Below are 17226 nucleotides of genomic sequence, written 5' to 3' on the forward strand. Positions count from 1 at the left end.
ATAATTGCGCCCCTGTGAGAAAGGTGGAAGGGTCTTCTTATATGATGCAGAAGATGTGGGAAGAACGCTCCTGAGTATGTTATGGGAAGAGCAGAGGAATGGCTAGGTACTCCGTTTGACTTCCATTCACACAAATGACCCTTGTTCTCCCTTGGAAGTGCCACCCGAATACCATGAAGAGAAAGCTTTGTCCCCCATTCTCCCGGCTTCGGAATCACACCTTGTGGTGACTGAGCTAGGACCCACTACAAGCGTGAAGGAGTCATGGACATCGATACCTTGGCACCAAGGGTCACTTATATGCCAGACCACCAAAAAGTCCTTCACATCCCCATCCCCCGCCTGAAGGCAGAGACTTCACGCAGGATTATTGAGTTTAGCTAAGCCAATCACAAGGTCCCGTGCATCCCAGCTTCTTTAAGAGGGGAGGATAGCACTTACCATACTCAACGGTCAGCTTACATCTGTAATTCCCAACAGACCTTACACATTCCAGAGTCTTTGACAAAGGAGAAGCTGACCCAAGGTTCCAGTAGCACCTCTCTTCCCTTGTTTGATCACTTGGATCATGCCACCATTGTTGACCTAAAGAAGCAAGCTCATGATCTTCTTGGTCAATTGGAGGTCATAAAAAAAAGGAACGCTAAGGTAGAAGAAACTCCCTTGAGATTTACAACTTCGAAGCCATTGTTGGGGTTCGTTTCGGAGACCAGAAGTCTCGACGAGCTTGGAGCCATGAAAAGTCCACCTTACAAGGATGCCAAGGTACCTCTAGAATGGGGTCTCTATAGTCACCAAGCCTATCAAATCATGAGGAAGATGGATTATGAGCCTACAATCAATCAAGGGATGAAATATGGCAAGGGAATGATTGCTCCATTCAAAGCTATTGAGGCGGCTACTGTTCAGCATGACGCAAGAGAAGGGATTGGGTATGCCAAGGTCCACCACCCCCCTCCCCAACAATATGAGATCTGTCATGCAGTCAACACGACGGTCTCTCCCAACCTGTTACTCTCACCCTATAAGCCTTCTCCCCCACCATATGAACCCCCCCTTTCTCAACTAAGCCTCTCCAAGCTATCTAAGCCCCTCAAGATGCTTCCCCTTCACCTTCTAAACTTCTTCCCTTTGGGTTGGATTCTTGTCAACCCATCCAAACTCCCCAAAATTCACCCTTCCTGCCTTTTAGCCCCTCTCTCCTTGAAACCGACCCTTCCCAGGTTGTGCGGGAAACTGAGGCAGCTTCTATGAAACCCCAGTCGAGGTGGAGATGGCAAGGGAATTGATGACCCCTAATTCGGAGGTCGGGGCATTTGAAGTTGAAGAAGAACCCTCTGGCTTTTTGATTGCCAATGAAGCGGAGGTTGAGGAAGCCCCCGAGGTATTGGAAGATGTCCGATAGACCACAATGATGATCCATAAGAGATAAATCTGGGTGATGAGACTGACCCAGGGCCGACCTTCATTTCAGCTATCATGTCACCAAAAGAAAAAGAGGAGTGTGCCATCTTCTTATGAGCTAATCGATATGTCTTCGCTTGGCAACCCTCAGGTCGTAGTCCATTGATTTGTTATTGACTCATCCTTCAAACCTGTGAAGCAGAAATCAAGGAAGTTTAGATTTGAACTTGAAATTCATATTGATGATGAGGTAAGCAGGCTCAAGGGAGAAGCTTTCATCCGAGAGGTCAAATACCCGAAGTGGTTGGCCAATGTCGTACGAGTTAAGAAGAAAAATGGGCAAATAAGGGTCTGCATCGACTTTCACGACTTGAATGTTGCATGTTTGAAAGATGACTTTCCACATCTTTTCACTGAGATACTCATTGATTTCATAGCTCATTGTCATATTTTCTTGACTCCAAAGGATGGCACCCGAAGATGAAGATGCTATTGATTTCTTGACTCCAAAGGGGGTTTTCTATTACACAATGATGCCATTCAGGGTTAAAGAATGCGGGTGTCATGTACTAGCCAGCCATGACTGCCGTCTTTGATGACATGTTGCATAATGTGGTAGAATGTTATGTTGACGATCTGGTGGTGAAATCGGGAGAGAGGGATACCCATTTTCGAGATCTTGAACGGGTATTTGAGCGGCTTTGTCTTCACCAACTCAAGATGAATCCCTTGAAGTGTGCCTTTGGCTTGCGATCGGGGAAGTTCCTAGGGTTCATTGTCAGGTATCGAGGGTTGGAGATTGAGCCTGTCAAGATCAAGGCGATTCAGGAGATGCCGCCACCGACAAATATCTGAGAGCTTAGGTCTCTTCACTGTAAGCTTGCCTACATTCGGAGATTCATTGTCAGTGTCGCATGATGTTGTAAAGACGTACCCTTCGAGTGGGATGAGGCATGTCAATTAGCCCTGTAGGACATCAAGACTTATTTGTTGAACCCCCTGGTGCTCTCTACTTCTGTGCTTGGGAAGCCTCTCATTTTATACATGACCGCTCTTGATGAGTCGCTTGCCGCACTCCTTGCTCAACATAATGAAAAAGGGAAGGAGACGACTTTATAATACATCAGTCACAAGATGCAAGGGGCAGAGAAGAATTACTCCCCAATTGAGAAGATCAGTCTGCCCTTGATCTTGGAACTCCAAAAGCTCTACCATTATTTTCTCGCCCACGAAGTCCAACTCTTTTCACGAGCTAACCTAATCAAGTTCCTCATGTCACACCTTTGCTTATCAAGACATATGGTGAAGTGGTCATTTGTCACACCCCAAGAATTTACAATACTGTTATTCCTGAGATGTGACAGACAAAACATATATACATCTATTGATAGGACAAATTTACAGTGGCGAGGTCTTACAAAGTAAATAAAGAAAGCTAGCACAACAACAGTATCTTCCAAGGTTGATCTTGACTAGCACTCAAAATGAATCCGCAGTTATCCTGAAAAATGTTTACCATAGTTTGATGAGTTTGGCTACTCAGTAAGTGATCATCATAATCCTAAAAATAATCATGATTGAAAGATATCAATATTTTCCAAAATGAGATCTATTAACAGAAATGCATCAACAGTTTCACTTTCAATAAATGCATAATTAAGTATAATCCGAATAATTGAAATGCATATAACACTTTAACGGTAGTGCATAATTCAAAGGATTTCACAAAATACCCTACTGACGTCCCAAGTAGGTCACCTATATACCCCATCAGCGTCCTGATGGGTCCACTTAATCCCTACCGGTGTCCCAGATAGGTCCACTTAATCCCTGCAGGTCCACTTATACCTCACCGGCGTACCGGATGAGTCCACTTAATCCATACCGACGTCCCGGATAGGTCCACTTACACCTCACCGGCGAACCGGATGAGTCCACTTGCATACTTAAATTATTTCTAAATCTCTTTAAACATTCGAAAGCAGCAAATATTGTGTACTCAACATATCACTGAAATCACTAATATGAATTTCACTAAAACCATTAATAACAGTCACTTTCAATAACATTTCAACCAATCAAATATTTTGGGCTAAAATTTAGAAAGGTAGCAATTCGTAAAGACATTCTAGCATAATTGCCAATCTAATATGTATAGGAAAACTCTTATAGAAATTCAAGAATACGGAATTATCACAATTTATGGGATGTTAATTTGCAAATAAACATTTCACAACAATGCTATAATCAATTGCAAAAATGTCAATTTTTAAATAATACGGCAGTCATTTGCACATGAATTTTACAATGTCTAAATATTCAAAACAGTAGAAAGAAATATCACAATTTTACTAAAAGCAGAAATATCACATTTATTTCTAACAATAAACAAGAAAAATAAATAAATTTATTTTTCTAATTTACAGCATTCAAAATTTCTAACATAGATAAAATATCACAATTTTTATTAAAAAGATTATTTTTCTAGATAATGAGGTCACGTGCGCATAAAATTTATCGCGCCTAAAATTCATGATAATAAGCAGAAATAATTATTTCATTTCATTTTTAAAAAGAATGGATTATTTTTTGAGACAATGGGGTCACTTACACACAAAACTTATAAAATAAAGATCCTGGACGGAAATATCACTATTTATTAAAAACAAACTATTTTTCAGGAAGACGATGTCACTTACCCACAAATATTTGAGAGGGAGCTTCCGATAAAAATTCGGTTCGAGAGAGGAGTTCACTGTGTTTCGACCAGAGAGAGAGAGAGATCTCAAAATTTTCTAGGGTGGGAGTGCTCACCTCCCCTATTTAAATTCTTATAACGTATTATTATAATATTTTATTACGCTCTACCTCATACCTGAGGTGTCGCGTTAAGCGTCTGCTTTTAACATTCGAAAACCACGTCCGCTAAAGGACGTGGCCAGCAGCAAGCAGCAACTGCAAAGGCTGCAAACAAAAGCAGCAGCAAAAGTTTAAATCAAGTAAAAAGTTTTGAAAATAGTGATAGTCCCCAAGGACCATCATACTCAAACAAACCATCACCTATTTAAAAGCATCTTTTCTCCTTTTTTCTTTTTTTTTTTTTTTTTTTCTTTTGAAATTTTAGGATTGTTACATTCTTCCCCCCTTAAAGAAATTTAGTCCTCTAAATTTGTGTACCTGATTACTGAAAAAGATAGGGGTAGTTTTCTCTGATTTCGTCTTCTCGTTCTCAAGTCGACTCTTCTCTTGAATGGTACTGTCATAATACACGGACCAAAGGAATCTCCTTGTTACGCAACACTTGCACCCTTATATCCAGTATCAAAATTGGCTGCTCAATGAAGGATAGGTCCTTCCTGATCGGTAAAGGTTCATATTTTAAGATATGAGATGGGTCGGGCTGATATTTTCGTAGTGAAGATGCATAAAAGACATTATGGACATTTGCCAATTCGGGTGGTAAGGCAAGTCTATAAGCGACACCTCCGATTCTTTGCAGGATTTTAAATGGTCCGATGTAACGTGGGCTCAACTTTCCTTTCTTGCTGAATCTCATAATGCCATTTATTGGTGAGATTTTTAGGAAAACTCGATCACTATCCTCAAATTCAAGATCTCTCCTTCGGTTATCGGCATAACTCTTTTGCCGACACTGAGCTGTCCTGAGCTTTTCACGAATTAATGCTATTTTATCTGTAGTTATCTGGACAATTTCTAGCCCCAAAAGCTTTCTTTCACCAACCTCGTCCCAACATATGGGTGACCTACATTTCTTTCCATACAGGGCTTCATATGGTGCCATCTGAATACTGGCTTGGAAGCTATTATTATAAGCAAACTCAATCAGAGGTAAATGGTCATCCCAGCTTCCTATAAGGTCAATAACACAGGCCCTCAGCATATCTTCCAAGGTTTGGATGGTCCTCTCCGATTGTCCATCAGTTTGGGGGTGACAGGCAGTACTAAAAGTGAGTCTCGTCCCCATAGCTGACTGTAGTCTAGCCCAAAATTTAGAAGTAAACCGAGTATCCCTGTCCGATACAATACTGACAGGAACTCCATGCAACCGCACTATTTCCTTAATGTACAACTGAGCCAGTCGATCCAAAGTGTACGTCGTGCGAATCGGTAGAAAGTGGGCAGCTTTGGTTAATCAGTCCACAATGACCAAAATGCTATCATGTCTTGAATTTGTTCTAGGCAAGCTAGAGACAAAATCCATAGAGATGTGCTCCCACTTCCATTCTGTCGCCGGTAAAGGCTGCAACAACCCAGCGGGCCTTTGATGTTCAACTTTTACTTGCTGGCATATTAGGCATTTAGACACAAATAGTGCTACCTCTTTTTTCATATTATTCCACCAAAAGGTTTTCTTCAGGTCTTGATACATTTTAATACTTCCGGGATCTATTGTATAACGAGCATGATGTGCTTCTTCTAAGATAGCTTTCTTTACACTCTCATCATTCGGGACACAAACCCGACCTTCGAATCTTAGCAAATCCTCACTACATATAGAGAATTCATCTCTCTTTCCTTGCTTCACCTCTTCTATAATTGTTATAAGCTGAGGGTCTTTCTTTTGTGCCAATCGAATCTGTTGGATTAATTGGGGTTCCGCCTTAATCTTGGCAATCATACTTACCACACCATTAATGGACGGAGTTGGATGCCAATACACTATTTCCTCTAACAATCGCATTTCTTGGATCATTAGATGAGTTAAGACTCCCGTAGATTTTCTACTTAGAGCGTCGGCCACAACGTTAGCTTTGCCTGAATGATAATGGATTGTACAATCATAATCTCTTAAGAAATCCATCCATCTTATCTGCCGCATATTTAAATCCTTCTGAGAGAAAAGGTATTTCAAACTCTTATGATCCGTGTATATTACGAATTGCTCACCATATAGATAATGCCTCCATATTTTCAAAGCGAATACTATTGCGGCTAGCTCCAAATCATGAATTGGATATTTTTTTCTCATATTCTTTCAACTGTCTGGATGCATATGCCACTACTTTCCCATATTGTATTAATACACAGCCCAAACCTTTATGTGAAGCATCACTATAAATCACAAATCCCCCACTCTCCTCAGGAATAGTTAAAATAGGTGCTGAAGTTAACCGAACTTTTAGTTCTTGAAAACTCCCCTCACATTCACTTGTCCATTCAAATTTGACATTTTTCTGTGTCAATTGAGTCAATGGGGTTGCGATTCGAGAAAATCCTTCTCCAAATTTTCTGTAATATCCTGCCAATCCCAAAACGCTTCGAACTTCAGTCACAGTGCTTGGTTGTTTCCAATTAACAACGGCTTCAACCTTTGAAGGATCAACTGATAGACCTTCTTTTGATATGACATGTCCTAAAAATGTCACTTGTTCAAGCCAAAATTCACATTTACTAACTTTGGCATACAATTTCTTCTCTCTTAATATTTGCAATACTATTCTTACATGCTGCTCATGTTTCTTCTGATTCTTGGAATAAATTAAAATATCATCGATGAATACCACAATAAATTTATCCAAAAAGGGCTTAAAGATCCGATTCATCAAATCTATAAATGCAGCTGGTGCATTGGTTAATCCAAAAGGCATGACTAAAAATTCATAATGGCCATACCTTGTTCTGAAAGCTATCTTGAGTACATCTTCACTTTTAATCTTAAGCTGATGGTATCCAGATCTAAGATCAATTTTTGAAAACACTTGTGATCCTTGTAATTGATCAAATAAATCATCAATTCTAGGTAATGGGTACTTATTTTTCACTGTCACTTGGTTCAACTGTCTATAATCAATACACAATCTCATAGTCCCATCTCTCTTTTTGACAAACAGTACTGGAGCACCCCAAGGTGACACACTGGCCCTGATAAAACCTTTATCTAATAATTCTTCCAATTGTTGTTTCAGTTCTTTAAGTTCTGCAGGAGCCATTCTGTAAGGTGCCTTAGAAATTGGTGCTACCCCTGGCAATAATTCAATGGAGAATTCAATTTCCCTGTCAGGCGGTAATCCTGGCAATTCTTCAGGAAAAACGTCGGGAAATTCTCTGATAACCGGAGTGGTATCCAAATTTATTTCTTCCTTCCTATCTTCTTTGATATAGGCAAGAAAGCCTTGACACCCTTTTCGAAGGAGGCGATTAACTCGAATACAAGAGATTAAATATGATGGGGAGTCTTCTTTGACACCATTGAAGTAAAATACTGGTTGATTCGGAATACTAAAGGTAACAATTTTCTTATAACAATCAATACTTGCATGGTATGCAGAAAGCCAATCCATGCCTAAGATTACATCAAAATCTTGAATTTTCAGGAGTATTAAATCAACCAACAGTTCCTTTTTTTCTATCTTTATTACACATGATTTGTACATTATATTGGTGTTAATTGAATCTCCCATCGGTGTGGCTACCTCTAGAATGTATTCTAATTGTTCTGGTTCTACCTTTAAGTGGCATGCAAAGTGTTGTGACACAAATGAATGAGTAGATCCAGGATCAATCAAAACATGAGCTACTTTTTGGAAGATAGTAAGAGTACCTTGGATCACTGATTTTGAGGCCTGAGCGTCTTGCTCGGTAATCGTAAATACTCTTTCCTTCATCTGAGGCTTTGGAGCTATCTCTCCCTGCTTTGGAAGCTGTTGTGTCTGTAAGCTAGGACATTGTTTAATCTGGTGTCCCAATTTTCCACATTTAAAACAGGCTCCGGTATTCCAATAACAAGGGCTTGATCCATGATTTTTCCCACATTTTCTACATGGTTTTATTGGATTTTGAAATGGCGAGGGTCTTGGCTTCTTGTTTGGCCTTTCAAACTGTTGTCGATTAGATGATGTAGGTCTAACATGACTGTTCTGATTTTTTGTCTTTTGGTAATCTTCAAAATCTTTTTCGACAATTTGGGCACGATCCACTATTTCAGCATAAGTTCTTAATTTCAGACTGATATTCTGCTTCTAATAGCTGGCCTGAGACCCCTTTCAAATTTCTTCACCTTTCTTGCCTCATTGTTAATCATATGTGGTGCAAACCTGGCCAATTCTGTAAACTTGGCCTCGTACTGTGCTACTGTCCTATTTCCTTGGATTAATTCTAGAAATTCCATTTCTTTTTGGTCTCGAATAAAATCTGGGAAATATTTTTCATTAAATGCCTCTAGAAATACTTCCCAAGTCAAGGTTTTATTTTCTTTGACCAATACTCCTTTTGCCATTCGCCACCAGTGTTGTGCCTCACCTTCTAACATAAAAACTGCCAAGGCCACATTCCTATCATCAGGACATTCCATAACCTCGAATACTTTTTCCAATTGCATAATCCATCCCTCGGCTTCCCGAGAGTTTACAGCACCCTTAAAAGAAGGTGGGTTTAATTTCTTAAATTGTTCGATATTGCTCCCACCATTTCCTGTAACTGACTGCCTGGGTGGATTGTTGTTTTCCATCTGATGTTGCATTAGAGCAACCATATTTTCCAAGGCTTTGTGAATTCCTTCCATATTGGCTTCAGCTATTCTGGATCTTAACTTTATCCCGGTTTGTACACACAATAAATGTGATTTTAAGTACATTCTTTTTAAATTTCTTAAGGATCTTAAACCTATTGCTCTGATACCATAATTGTCACACCCCAAGAATTTACAATACTGTTATTCCTGAGATGTGAAAGACAAAACATATATACATCTATTGATAGGACAAATTTACAGTGGCGAGGTCTTACAAAGTAAATAAAGAAAGCTAACACAACAACAGTATCTTCCAAGGTTGATCTTGACTAGCACTCAAAATGAATCCGCAGTTATCCTGAAAAATGTTTACCATAGTTTGATGAGTTTGGCTACTCAGTAAGTGATCATCATAATCCTAAAAATAATCATGATTGAAAGATATCAATATTTTCCAAAATGAGATCTATTAACAGAAATGCATCAACAGTTTCACTTTCAATAAATGCATAATTAAGTATAATCCGAATAATTGAAATGCATATAACACTTTAACGGTAGTGCATAATTCAAAGGATTTCATAAAATACCCTACTGACGTCCCAAGTAGGTCACCTATATACCCCATCAGCGCCCTGATGGGTCCACTTAATCTCTATCGGCGTCCCAGATAGGTCCACTTAATCCCTGCAGGTCCACTTATACCTCACCGGCGTACCGGATGAGTCCACTTAATCCCTACCGGCGTCCCGGATAGGTCCACTTATACCTCACCGGCGAACCAGATGAGTCCACTTGCATACTTAAATTATTTCTAAATCTCTTTAAACATTCGAAAGCAGCAAATATTATGTACTCAACATATCACTGAAATCACTAATATAAATTTCACTAAAACCATTAATAACAGTCACTTTCAATAACATTTCAACCAATCAAATATTTTGGGCTAAAATTTAGAAAGGTAGCAATTCGTAAAGACATTCTAGCATAATTGCCAATCTAATATGTATAGGAAAACTCTTATAGAAATTCAAGAATACGGAATTATCACAATTTATGGGTTGTTAATTTGTAAATAAACATTTCACAACAATACTATAATCAATTGCAAAAATGTCAATTTTTAAATAATACGGCAGTCATTTGCACATGAATTTTACAATGTCTAAATATTCAAAATAGTAGAAAGAAATATCACAATTTTACTAAAAGCAGAAATATCACATTTATTTCTAACAATAAACAAGAAAAATAAATAAATTTATTTTTCTAATTTACAGCATTCAAAATTTCTAACATAGATAAAATATCACAATTTTTATTAAAAAGATTATTTTTCTAGATAATGAGGTCACGTGCGCATAAAATTTATTGCGCCTAAAATTCATGATAATAAGCAGAAATAATTATTTCATTTCATTTTTAAAAAGAATGGATTATTTTTCGAGACAATGGGGTCACTTACACACAAAACTTATAAAATAAAGATCTTGGACGGAAATATCACTATTTATTAAAAACAAACTATTTTTCAGGAAGACGCTGTCACTTACCCACAAATATTTGAGAGGGAGCTTCCGATAAAAATTCGGTTCGAGAGAGGAGTTCACTGTGTTTCGACCAGAGAGAGAGAGAGATCTCAAAATTTTCTAGGGTGGGAGTGCTCACCTCCCCTATTTAAATTCTTATAACGTATTATTATAATATTTTATTACGCTCTACCTCATACCTGAGGTGTCGCGTTAAGCGTCTGCTTTTAACATACGAAAACCACGTCCGCTAAAGGACGTGGCCAGCAGCAAGCAGCAACTGCAAAGGCTGCAAACAAAAGCAGCAGCAAAAGTTTAAATCAAGTAAAAAGTTTTGAAAATAGTGATGGTCTCCAAGGACCATCATACTCAAACAGACCATCTCCTATTTAAAAGCATCTTTTCTCCTGTTTTTTTTTTTTTTTTTCTTTTGAAATTTTAGGATTGTTATATCATTGTTATTGATGGAATTTGACATGACCTATATGCTGCAAAAAGCCATCAAAGGCCAAGCCCTGGCTGACTTTTTAGCTACACAACCCCTGTTGTCAGATTCCCCCTTATCAAGTGACCTCCCCGATGAAGAGGTGTTCTATACATATGAACCGTATGACTGGAATATGTACTTTGAAGGGCCTTCCAGTTATAACGAGGTGGTGCCGGTGTGGTGTTTTCAACCCCTCAAGATGGCATTATCCCCTTGTTCTTCTCCCTCACAAAGATTGGTTCACATAATGAGGTGAAATGTCAAGCACTTGTAAAAGGTCTTGAGATTTCCATTGACCTGAACCGAGGAAGATTAGCCATTTTTAGCGATTTCTGAGTTAGTGATAAGGCAACTTAGAGGGATATATGATGTAAGGAAAGATAGTCTGAAGTCATGTCATGACACGGCTAAGACCTTGATGGCGCGACTCGATGGTTTCTCTCTCGAACATATGCCTCGTATGTTGACCTCAAATGCTGATGCCCTTGCCAAGGTTGGTGCGACCATGTCGGTCTCGTCGAGAGAGCCTACGCCTATATGGGTGGCGGAATGGAGACATATTGAGCTGATTGAAGAGGTTGATGCAGATGACGAGAGGGTCCTCTTTCCAGAGTGCCCACCTTACCCGTTCGAGGCATTGCTCGCTGTTAGGAATGCCATTAAAGCTGAGAAAGATGTCAAGCAAGCCTTAGCCCCTAAGCCCAATAGACAGAGGTGGAATTTCTTGACCCATTGTGCACAGAGGTTGAACAGGTTGAAGATTGGAGGGAGCACATAATCAATTTCATCAAGCATGGTTAGCTTCCAGACGATCCTATTGTGCGCAACACTATACGAAGGATGTCCACAAAGTACACTCTACTCGAAGGCAATGTTCTCTTTCGACACTCTTTTGATGGTATCCTCTTTATATGTATTGACATGAGAGTGTTGGGGCAGGTGCTTGAGTAGGTGCACGTTAGGATTTGTGGACTCCACCAATCCGGTCTTAAGCTCTACAAGCAGATCCAAAGGTTGGGATATTATTGGCTGTCAATAGTCGTGGATTCCTTAGCTTACGCCAAGTGTGTCAAATGCATGCAAACTTCTTCCATCGAGCTCTAGAACCTCTTCACCCTACAATGGCATTGTGACCCTTCTCACATTGGGGCATGGACATTGTGAGACCCATTGATCCGCCTTTAGCTCTGGGACACGTCTTTATTCTGGCTGCCACATACTACTTCTCTAAATGGGCCAAGGCGATCCCTCTCGAGCATGTCTTGGGGATGATGGTAGCTAACTTCGTTCGACATCACATTATCTATCGATTCGGTGTCCCTGACCGGATTAGATCAGATAATGGTCCTCCGTTTCAAAGCCAGTGTATCGATCGCTTAGTCAATCAATTTGGCTATTAATGGAAGTACTCCCCCATGTACAACCCTAGAGCCAATGGCCTTGCCGAAGCCTTCAACAAGATCCTCTGTGACATCTTGCAGAAATCAGTCTAAAAAACGAAGAAAAACTAATATGAGAAGCTTCATGAAGTCTTGTGGGCTTACCACATCACTACGTGGAATGTTATCGACTCTACTCCCCACTCCCTGGTTTATGGGAGTGAAGCTGTCCTACCCCTTGAAGTTCAACTCCCTCACTTCACATCGCCATACACTAAGGCATAATCGAAGACGAGCGAATCAAGCTTCGCTATCAAGAGTTGGATGCACTTGACGAGAAGAGGTTTGAAGCCAAGCAAAGCCTAAAAATCCATTGGGGAAGAATGAGACGAGCTTTCGACAAGACAGTAAAAGTACACTCATTTACCTGTGGTAAATTGGTCTTAGCTGTGTGAAAACCCATCATCATGCATGGGCGACACAAAGGCAAGTTTGAACCACAATGGGAAGGGCCATTTGTGGTTAAGAAAGCCTTCCCCAATGGAGCCTATGTATTGGCTCGTCCTGACAGAGAGGAAGCCCTGCCTCCCATCAACGGCGCTACCTAAAGAAGTATTACCTATAACTTACGGTCTCGGAGGCACGACCTTAAACATACTCTCAGGTCTTGGTTTATGACCTTAAAATGCACTACATTATGGTTTCGAAGGTACGACCTTAAACATGCCCTTAGGTCTTGGTGTACGACCTTAAAATGCACTACCATAATGGTCTCGGAGGCACGACCTTAAACATGCCCTCAGGTCTTGGTGTATGACCTTAAAACGCAATACCATTACAGTCTCGGAGGCACGACCTTAAACATGCCCTCAGGTCTTGGTGTATGACCTTAAAACATACTGCCATTACAGTCTCGGAGGCACGACCTTAAACATGCCCTCAAGTCTCGGTGTACGACCTTTGAACACACTACCATTACGGTCTCGGAGGCACGACCTTAAATATGCCCTCAGGTCTTGGTGTATGACCTTAAAACACACTACCATTATGGTCTTAGAGGCACGACCTTAAAATATGCCCTCAGGTCTTGGTGTACACCCTAAAACACAGTATTGTTACGGTCCCGATGGCATGGCCCTATAGGTGCCTCCTCAAAAGACGGACATGAGGAAAACCCGAAAAGAGCATCATGGGTAAAAAGGTCAAAAGAAAATAAAAAATAAAAAAAAAAATGATGGGGCATGGTAGCACCATCCACTATCGTGAGTAAAATATGTCAAAAATAAAATCGGGTGCGGTGAAAACCCGAAAGGGCAGCATGAGTAAAAATGAGAAAATGGAAGATATGGTGTAAAAACCATCGGCAAAAGTGCCACAAAAAAAGTCTCACGGGGTTTTGCGAAAACCAAAAATGGTGCACACCTTAAGGGCTTGAATGAAAAGCCAAAAGGGGCATTTAAGTCAAGAACATGCGAGAAGCGAACGTGTCCATGAGAGAGGCTCTCGATGGCTCACCACTCTCAAAGAGACAACGACAAAGGGCAAATATATTCAAACCAAAAATGAGAAAGGTGGATTAAAATGTAAGTAAGAAGTGGTATTTCATTCCATGTATTTTGTCAAGTCTACATACAAGCAAGGGTAAGATGCAGTAAAGAGGGGTGGAAAGAACAACGCCCTTAGAAACGATCAACGACCTCACTGATCTTCGCCCTCGCCACCTCAAAACGACCAGTAGCCTTCTGTACATGTTCCCTAAGGTCGGTCACTGCCTGGGGAATCTATGCCGCGAAAGTGGTTTCTGCCTCGATGGTGCAATTGAGTCCGGTTAGCTCGTCAGATAGAACTTGGCTCTCTGCTCTCCACCAGTTCACCTCTTTGTCCAGCTCGCCATACTCATTGGTCGTCATCAATATCTCCGCCTTCAAAGCCCTCATCTTGGTCAAGTGAGATGTCCCTTGCTTATTGAAGTTGGACTTTTGAGCAATCAGAGCACTCTTCCTTTGGATGCATGCATCTACTTGCCCGCGATGCTGCGCTAATGAAGCCTCCATTGGGGCCAGTTGAGCTCCCTATAGCTCATTCACTTCCAACTCTTCCCTCAAGGCCTCTAATCGCCAACTCTCCAACTCACACAAAAAACTGTCGAAGCAAGTGAAAATTTCCTTCTCACAGCTAAAAGTGCTCAAGGCGGCTGCATAGCCACGAAGGTTGGCAATCTCAGGACCGAGCTCCACAAGGGGCCACCACTTCAATGATTGGGCACCCGAGTGCAGCATGTCAATGACCATGGCCGACTTCGCATTAGAAGGAAGAACGACCATCGATGAGCTAGGGGCTGAAGTCACTTCGGTCAGAGGAACGACGATGAGAGCAACAACCATCTCTGAGGGCGCATCGTCAAGGCCCACACTCAAATACCCCTCAGGCTCTGAGCGGAATTCAACGTCTGAAGCCAAGAAGACCAGGCTTTCAGCTACATCAATGGTGTCAAAGCGAGAAGCAACCAAGGGCTGCCCGAGTGTTGCATTGACGCCAAGGCCCTCCCCAGGAGTGCCATCCAACAATTATTTTTAGTAGGACGTGGTTTCTATGAGTCCATATAGAACTGAGTCCCTCTTAAAAATATATTTTCGAGATAGATTTTTTGACCTAATTTTGAAGGACATGCAATCTCTAACATAAAGATTATGAATATGAAAGATAAATAAATTTTGAAAATTAAAAATAATAATTCTATTAAGAAAACATTTGGACTGTTAGTTTCAATTATCTTTAGATGGACCGCCTATTTGCATCCATCTTTAAGATGGATGCTTATATCTCGGGGACCAGAAATATAGAAATGCGGTCCCCACCGCATGTAACAATTTTTCTTTAGAAAAGAGATTGTATATTATGAGGCCATTTACTTTTAGTTTAAGGCGGCCACAAACATTTTTAGTATGTCATAACATTTGAGGAAATGTATTTTGGACTTTGTGGCCAATCAATGATGCATTCTTAACCGCCTTATTTCACAATGATTAATAATAATTGTGACCTCCTTGTATTTAAAGTAAGTAGTATCGTTGTATAGTTTTCTTCCTAAAAGTTACTCCCGCAAAGGGTTTAGTTATGAAAGTCAATGTACAGTGTGATCTCATCTTGTTTCACAATGGCTAATAATGATTATGATCTCATTGTATTAAAAATAAGTGGTATCAATATACAGTGGTCTTCCTAAATATTACCACCGCAAACGGTTTAGCGATGAAAGTGAATGTGCAATGTGATCCCGCGGGAGTATGAAGAATATTTTTTTTGCTACTTTATAGGGGCGATTATAGGGCAGGGGAAACTATAAATGTGAGAGCGACGGTTGCCTTCATCAAATTCTCCCTCCAATTCTCATTACAAAGGCGTGTGTTGGAGCTAAGCAGGTAAAGCTCTTCTCTATTTATGGTTATTCTCTCTCTCTCTAGAGTGTAGCTCTTGTTTACAGAAGAGTTTCAGTTTTGGAACCTTGCATATCGTGATTGTCTATCTCTCTAGGTTCGTTGAGTTAGTGGAACTTTCGCTGCTTGTTTTGCTTCCATTGATGAAGTTTTCTAGGGTTTTTAGGTTCTCATTTCTCGCTCTTTAGTGGTGTTCGCAATATATACAAGTGCACAACTATTTCTTCACCGAAATAATGGATTATAATTAGTTTATCTGATTTTTCCTTTTCTGCTTCTCTCTCTATTGGATTAGTTGTAGGTGTTTTCATTATATTCATGTTATACTTTATTTCTGCTCCTCTCACTATTGGATTAGTTGTGTGTATTTTCATTTTATTCATGTTATACTTTATCTATTTTTTGATCTGCTCATATCTTCTTTTGCTTGTTTCATTTGTTTACATGGTTTTTCATCAATGAAATGCATTGTTCATTTTCTTTTTACTTAAAAGTAATTGTTTCCTGTTCACATTTTCTTTCTGCTTCTTCATCGTCGGCGTTTTGTTCCATTTCTATATTTCTGACTTTTTTTTATGGGTTTTCCATAAATTTTTTCACCATGGAACACCATTTTGTCTTTTACTTTTTCATTCCAGTGCTTGTTGTTATGCTGTGTGAGTTGTTTTGGATTTTTTTTTGGGTAAATCAGTGAGGGAGAAGGCCCTCTACCCCTTTTTCATTAATAAAAAAAGTAGAAAAAATTACATCGTACTATCTTACAACCCTACAATAAGGTAATTGCGACATCATGAAGTAGAAGAAGGTTAAGAAAATCTGGAGGCCTAGAGTGCCAAATGGTGACCTCCGCAAAAATTGTATCCTTTTTGGCAAGAGCATCAACCACCATATTAGCCTCACGGTAAACATGGCAAATGGACCATGAATGATTCTCAAGTCTAGAGTTGCAATTAGCATCTATGATATGAAGAGCCCATGGAGCTTTACACCTGCCCTGTATGACCTGAACAAGTAAAGAAGAATCACTCTCAATTTGCAGGGGGAAGCATTCCATTTGAATGGCTAAATCAACACCCTCTTGTAAACCTTGAAATTCTGCATAATTATTGGAAGCAATTCCAAGAGGAACAGAGAAAGCAGCAACGAAAGATCCATCATCCCGTCTCAAGACACCCCCACAACCAGCTTGACTTGGATTCTGAATAGAAGACCCATCAATATTTAGCTTAAAATGTTGCGATTGTGGAAAAACCCATGCCCTTATTATGGGTAACTTGATTCTCTGTTGCCGCCACGTAAGTCGTAAATTTTCAATAATTGCCTTTTTTGAGATGTGGTAAGTCCATGCTTTAGCATTTGCCAAATCATGAACATGGTAGGTGATCCCTCGAGTCAGCTTCGCAAGAGTGAGTGTCCTTCCTTGAAACATACGGTGGTTCCACTCCTCTCAAATCATCCATATAGTTGTGAAGAAGAGAGAATGCCAAATGTTGATAATACCATCAGACCTGAATCT

At 40.0% G+C, this 17226-nt stretch overlaps 2 protein-coding genes across 5 annotated transcripts in view; both read left to right on the top strand.

Moving 5' to 3' along the window:
• Positions 1 to 1273: 1273 nt before the first annotated feature.
• On the top strand, positions 1274 to 1888 carry LOC148781049 (uncharacterized). The gene is made up of 2 exons (XM_088874700.1): positions 1274 to 1384; positions 1607 to 1888. The coding sequence occupies exons 1-2, from the start codon at positions 1274 to 1276 to the stop codon at positions 1886 to 1888; spliced, it is 393 nt and encodes a 130-aa protein (XP_088730826.1).
• Positions 1889 to 15592: 13704 nt separating this feature from the next.
• LOC18423488 (influenza virus NS1A-binding protein) overlaps positions 15593 to 17226 on the top strand; it is a 69136-nt gene continuing 67502 nt past the window's right edge. Inside the window, exon 1 of one of the 4 annotated variants that reach the window (XM_011629257.3) lies at positions 15593 to 15695. The gene's annotated coding sequence lies outside the window, so the exon portion shown is untranslated. Of the gene's footprint in view, positions 15808 to 17226 lie in introns of all 4 variants that reach the window. The other 3 variants (XM_088874481.1, XM_088874482.1, XM_020674915.2) reach the window with 3 other exon arrangements.

The sequence above is a fragment of the Amborella trichopoda genome, chromosome 8 (assembly GCF_054954075.1).
Source record: "Amborella trichopoda isolate Santa Cruz 75 chromosome 8, AtrichopodaSantaCruz75HAP2 v2.0, whole genome shotgun sequence".
NCBI classification, from domain to species: Eukaryota; Viridiplantae; Streptophyta; class Magnoliopsida; order Amborellales; family Amborellaceae; genus Amborella; species Amborella trichopoda.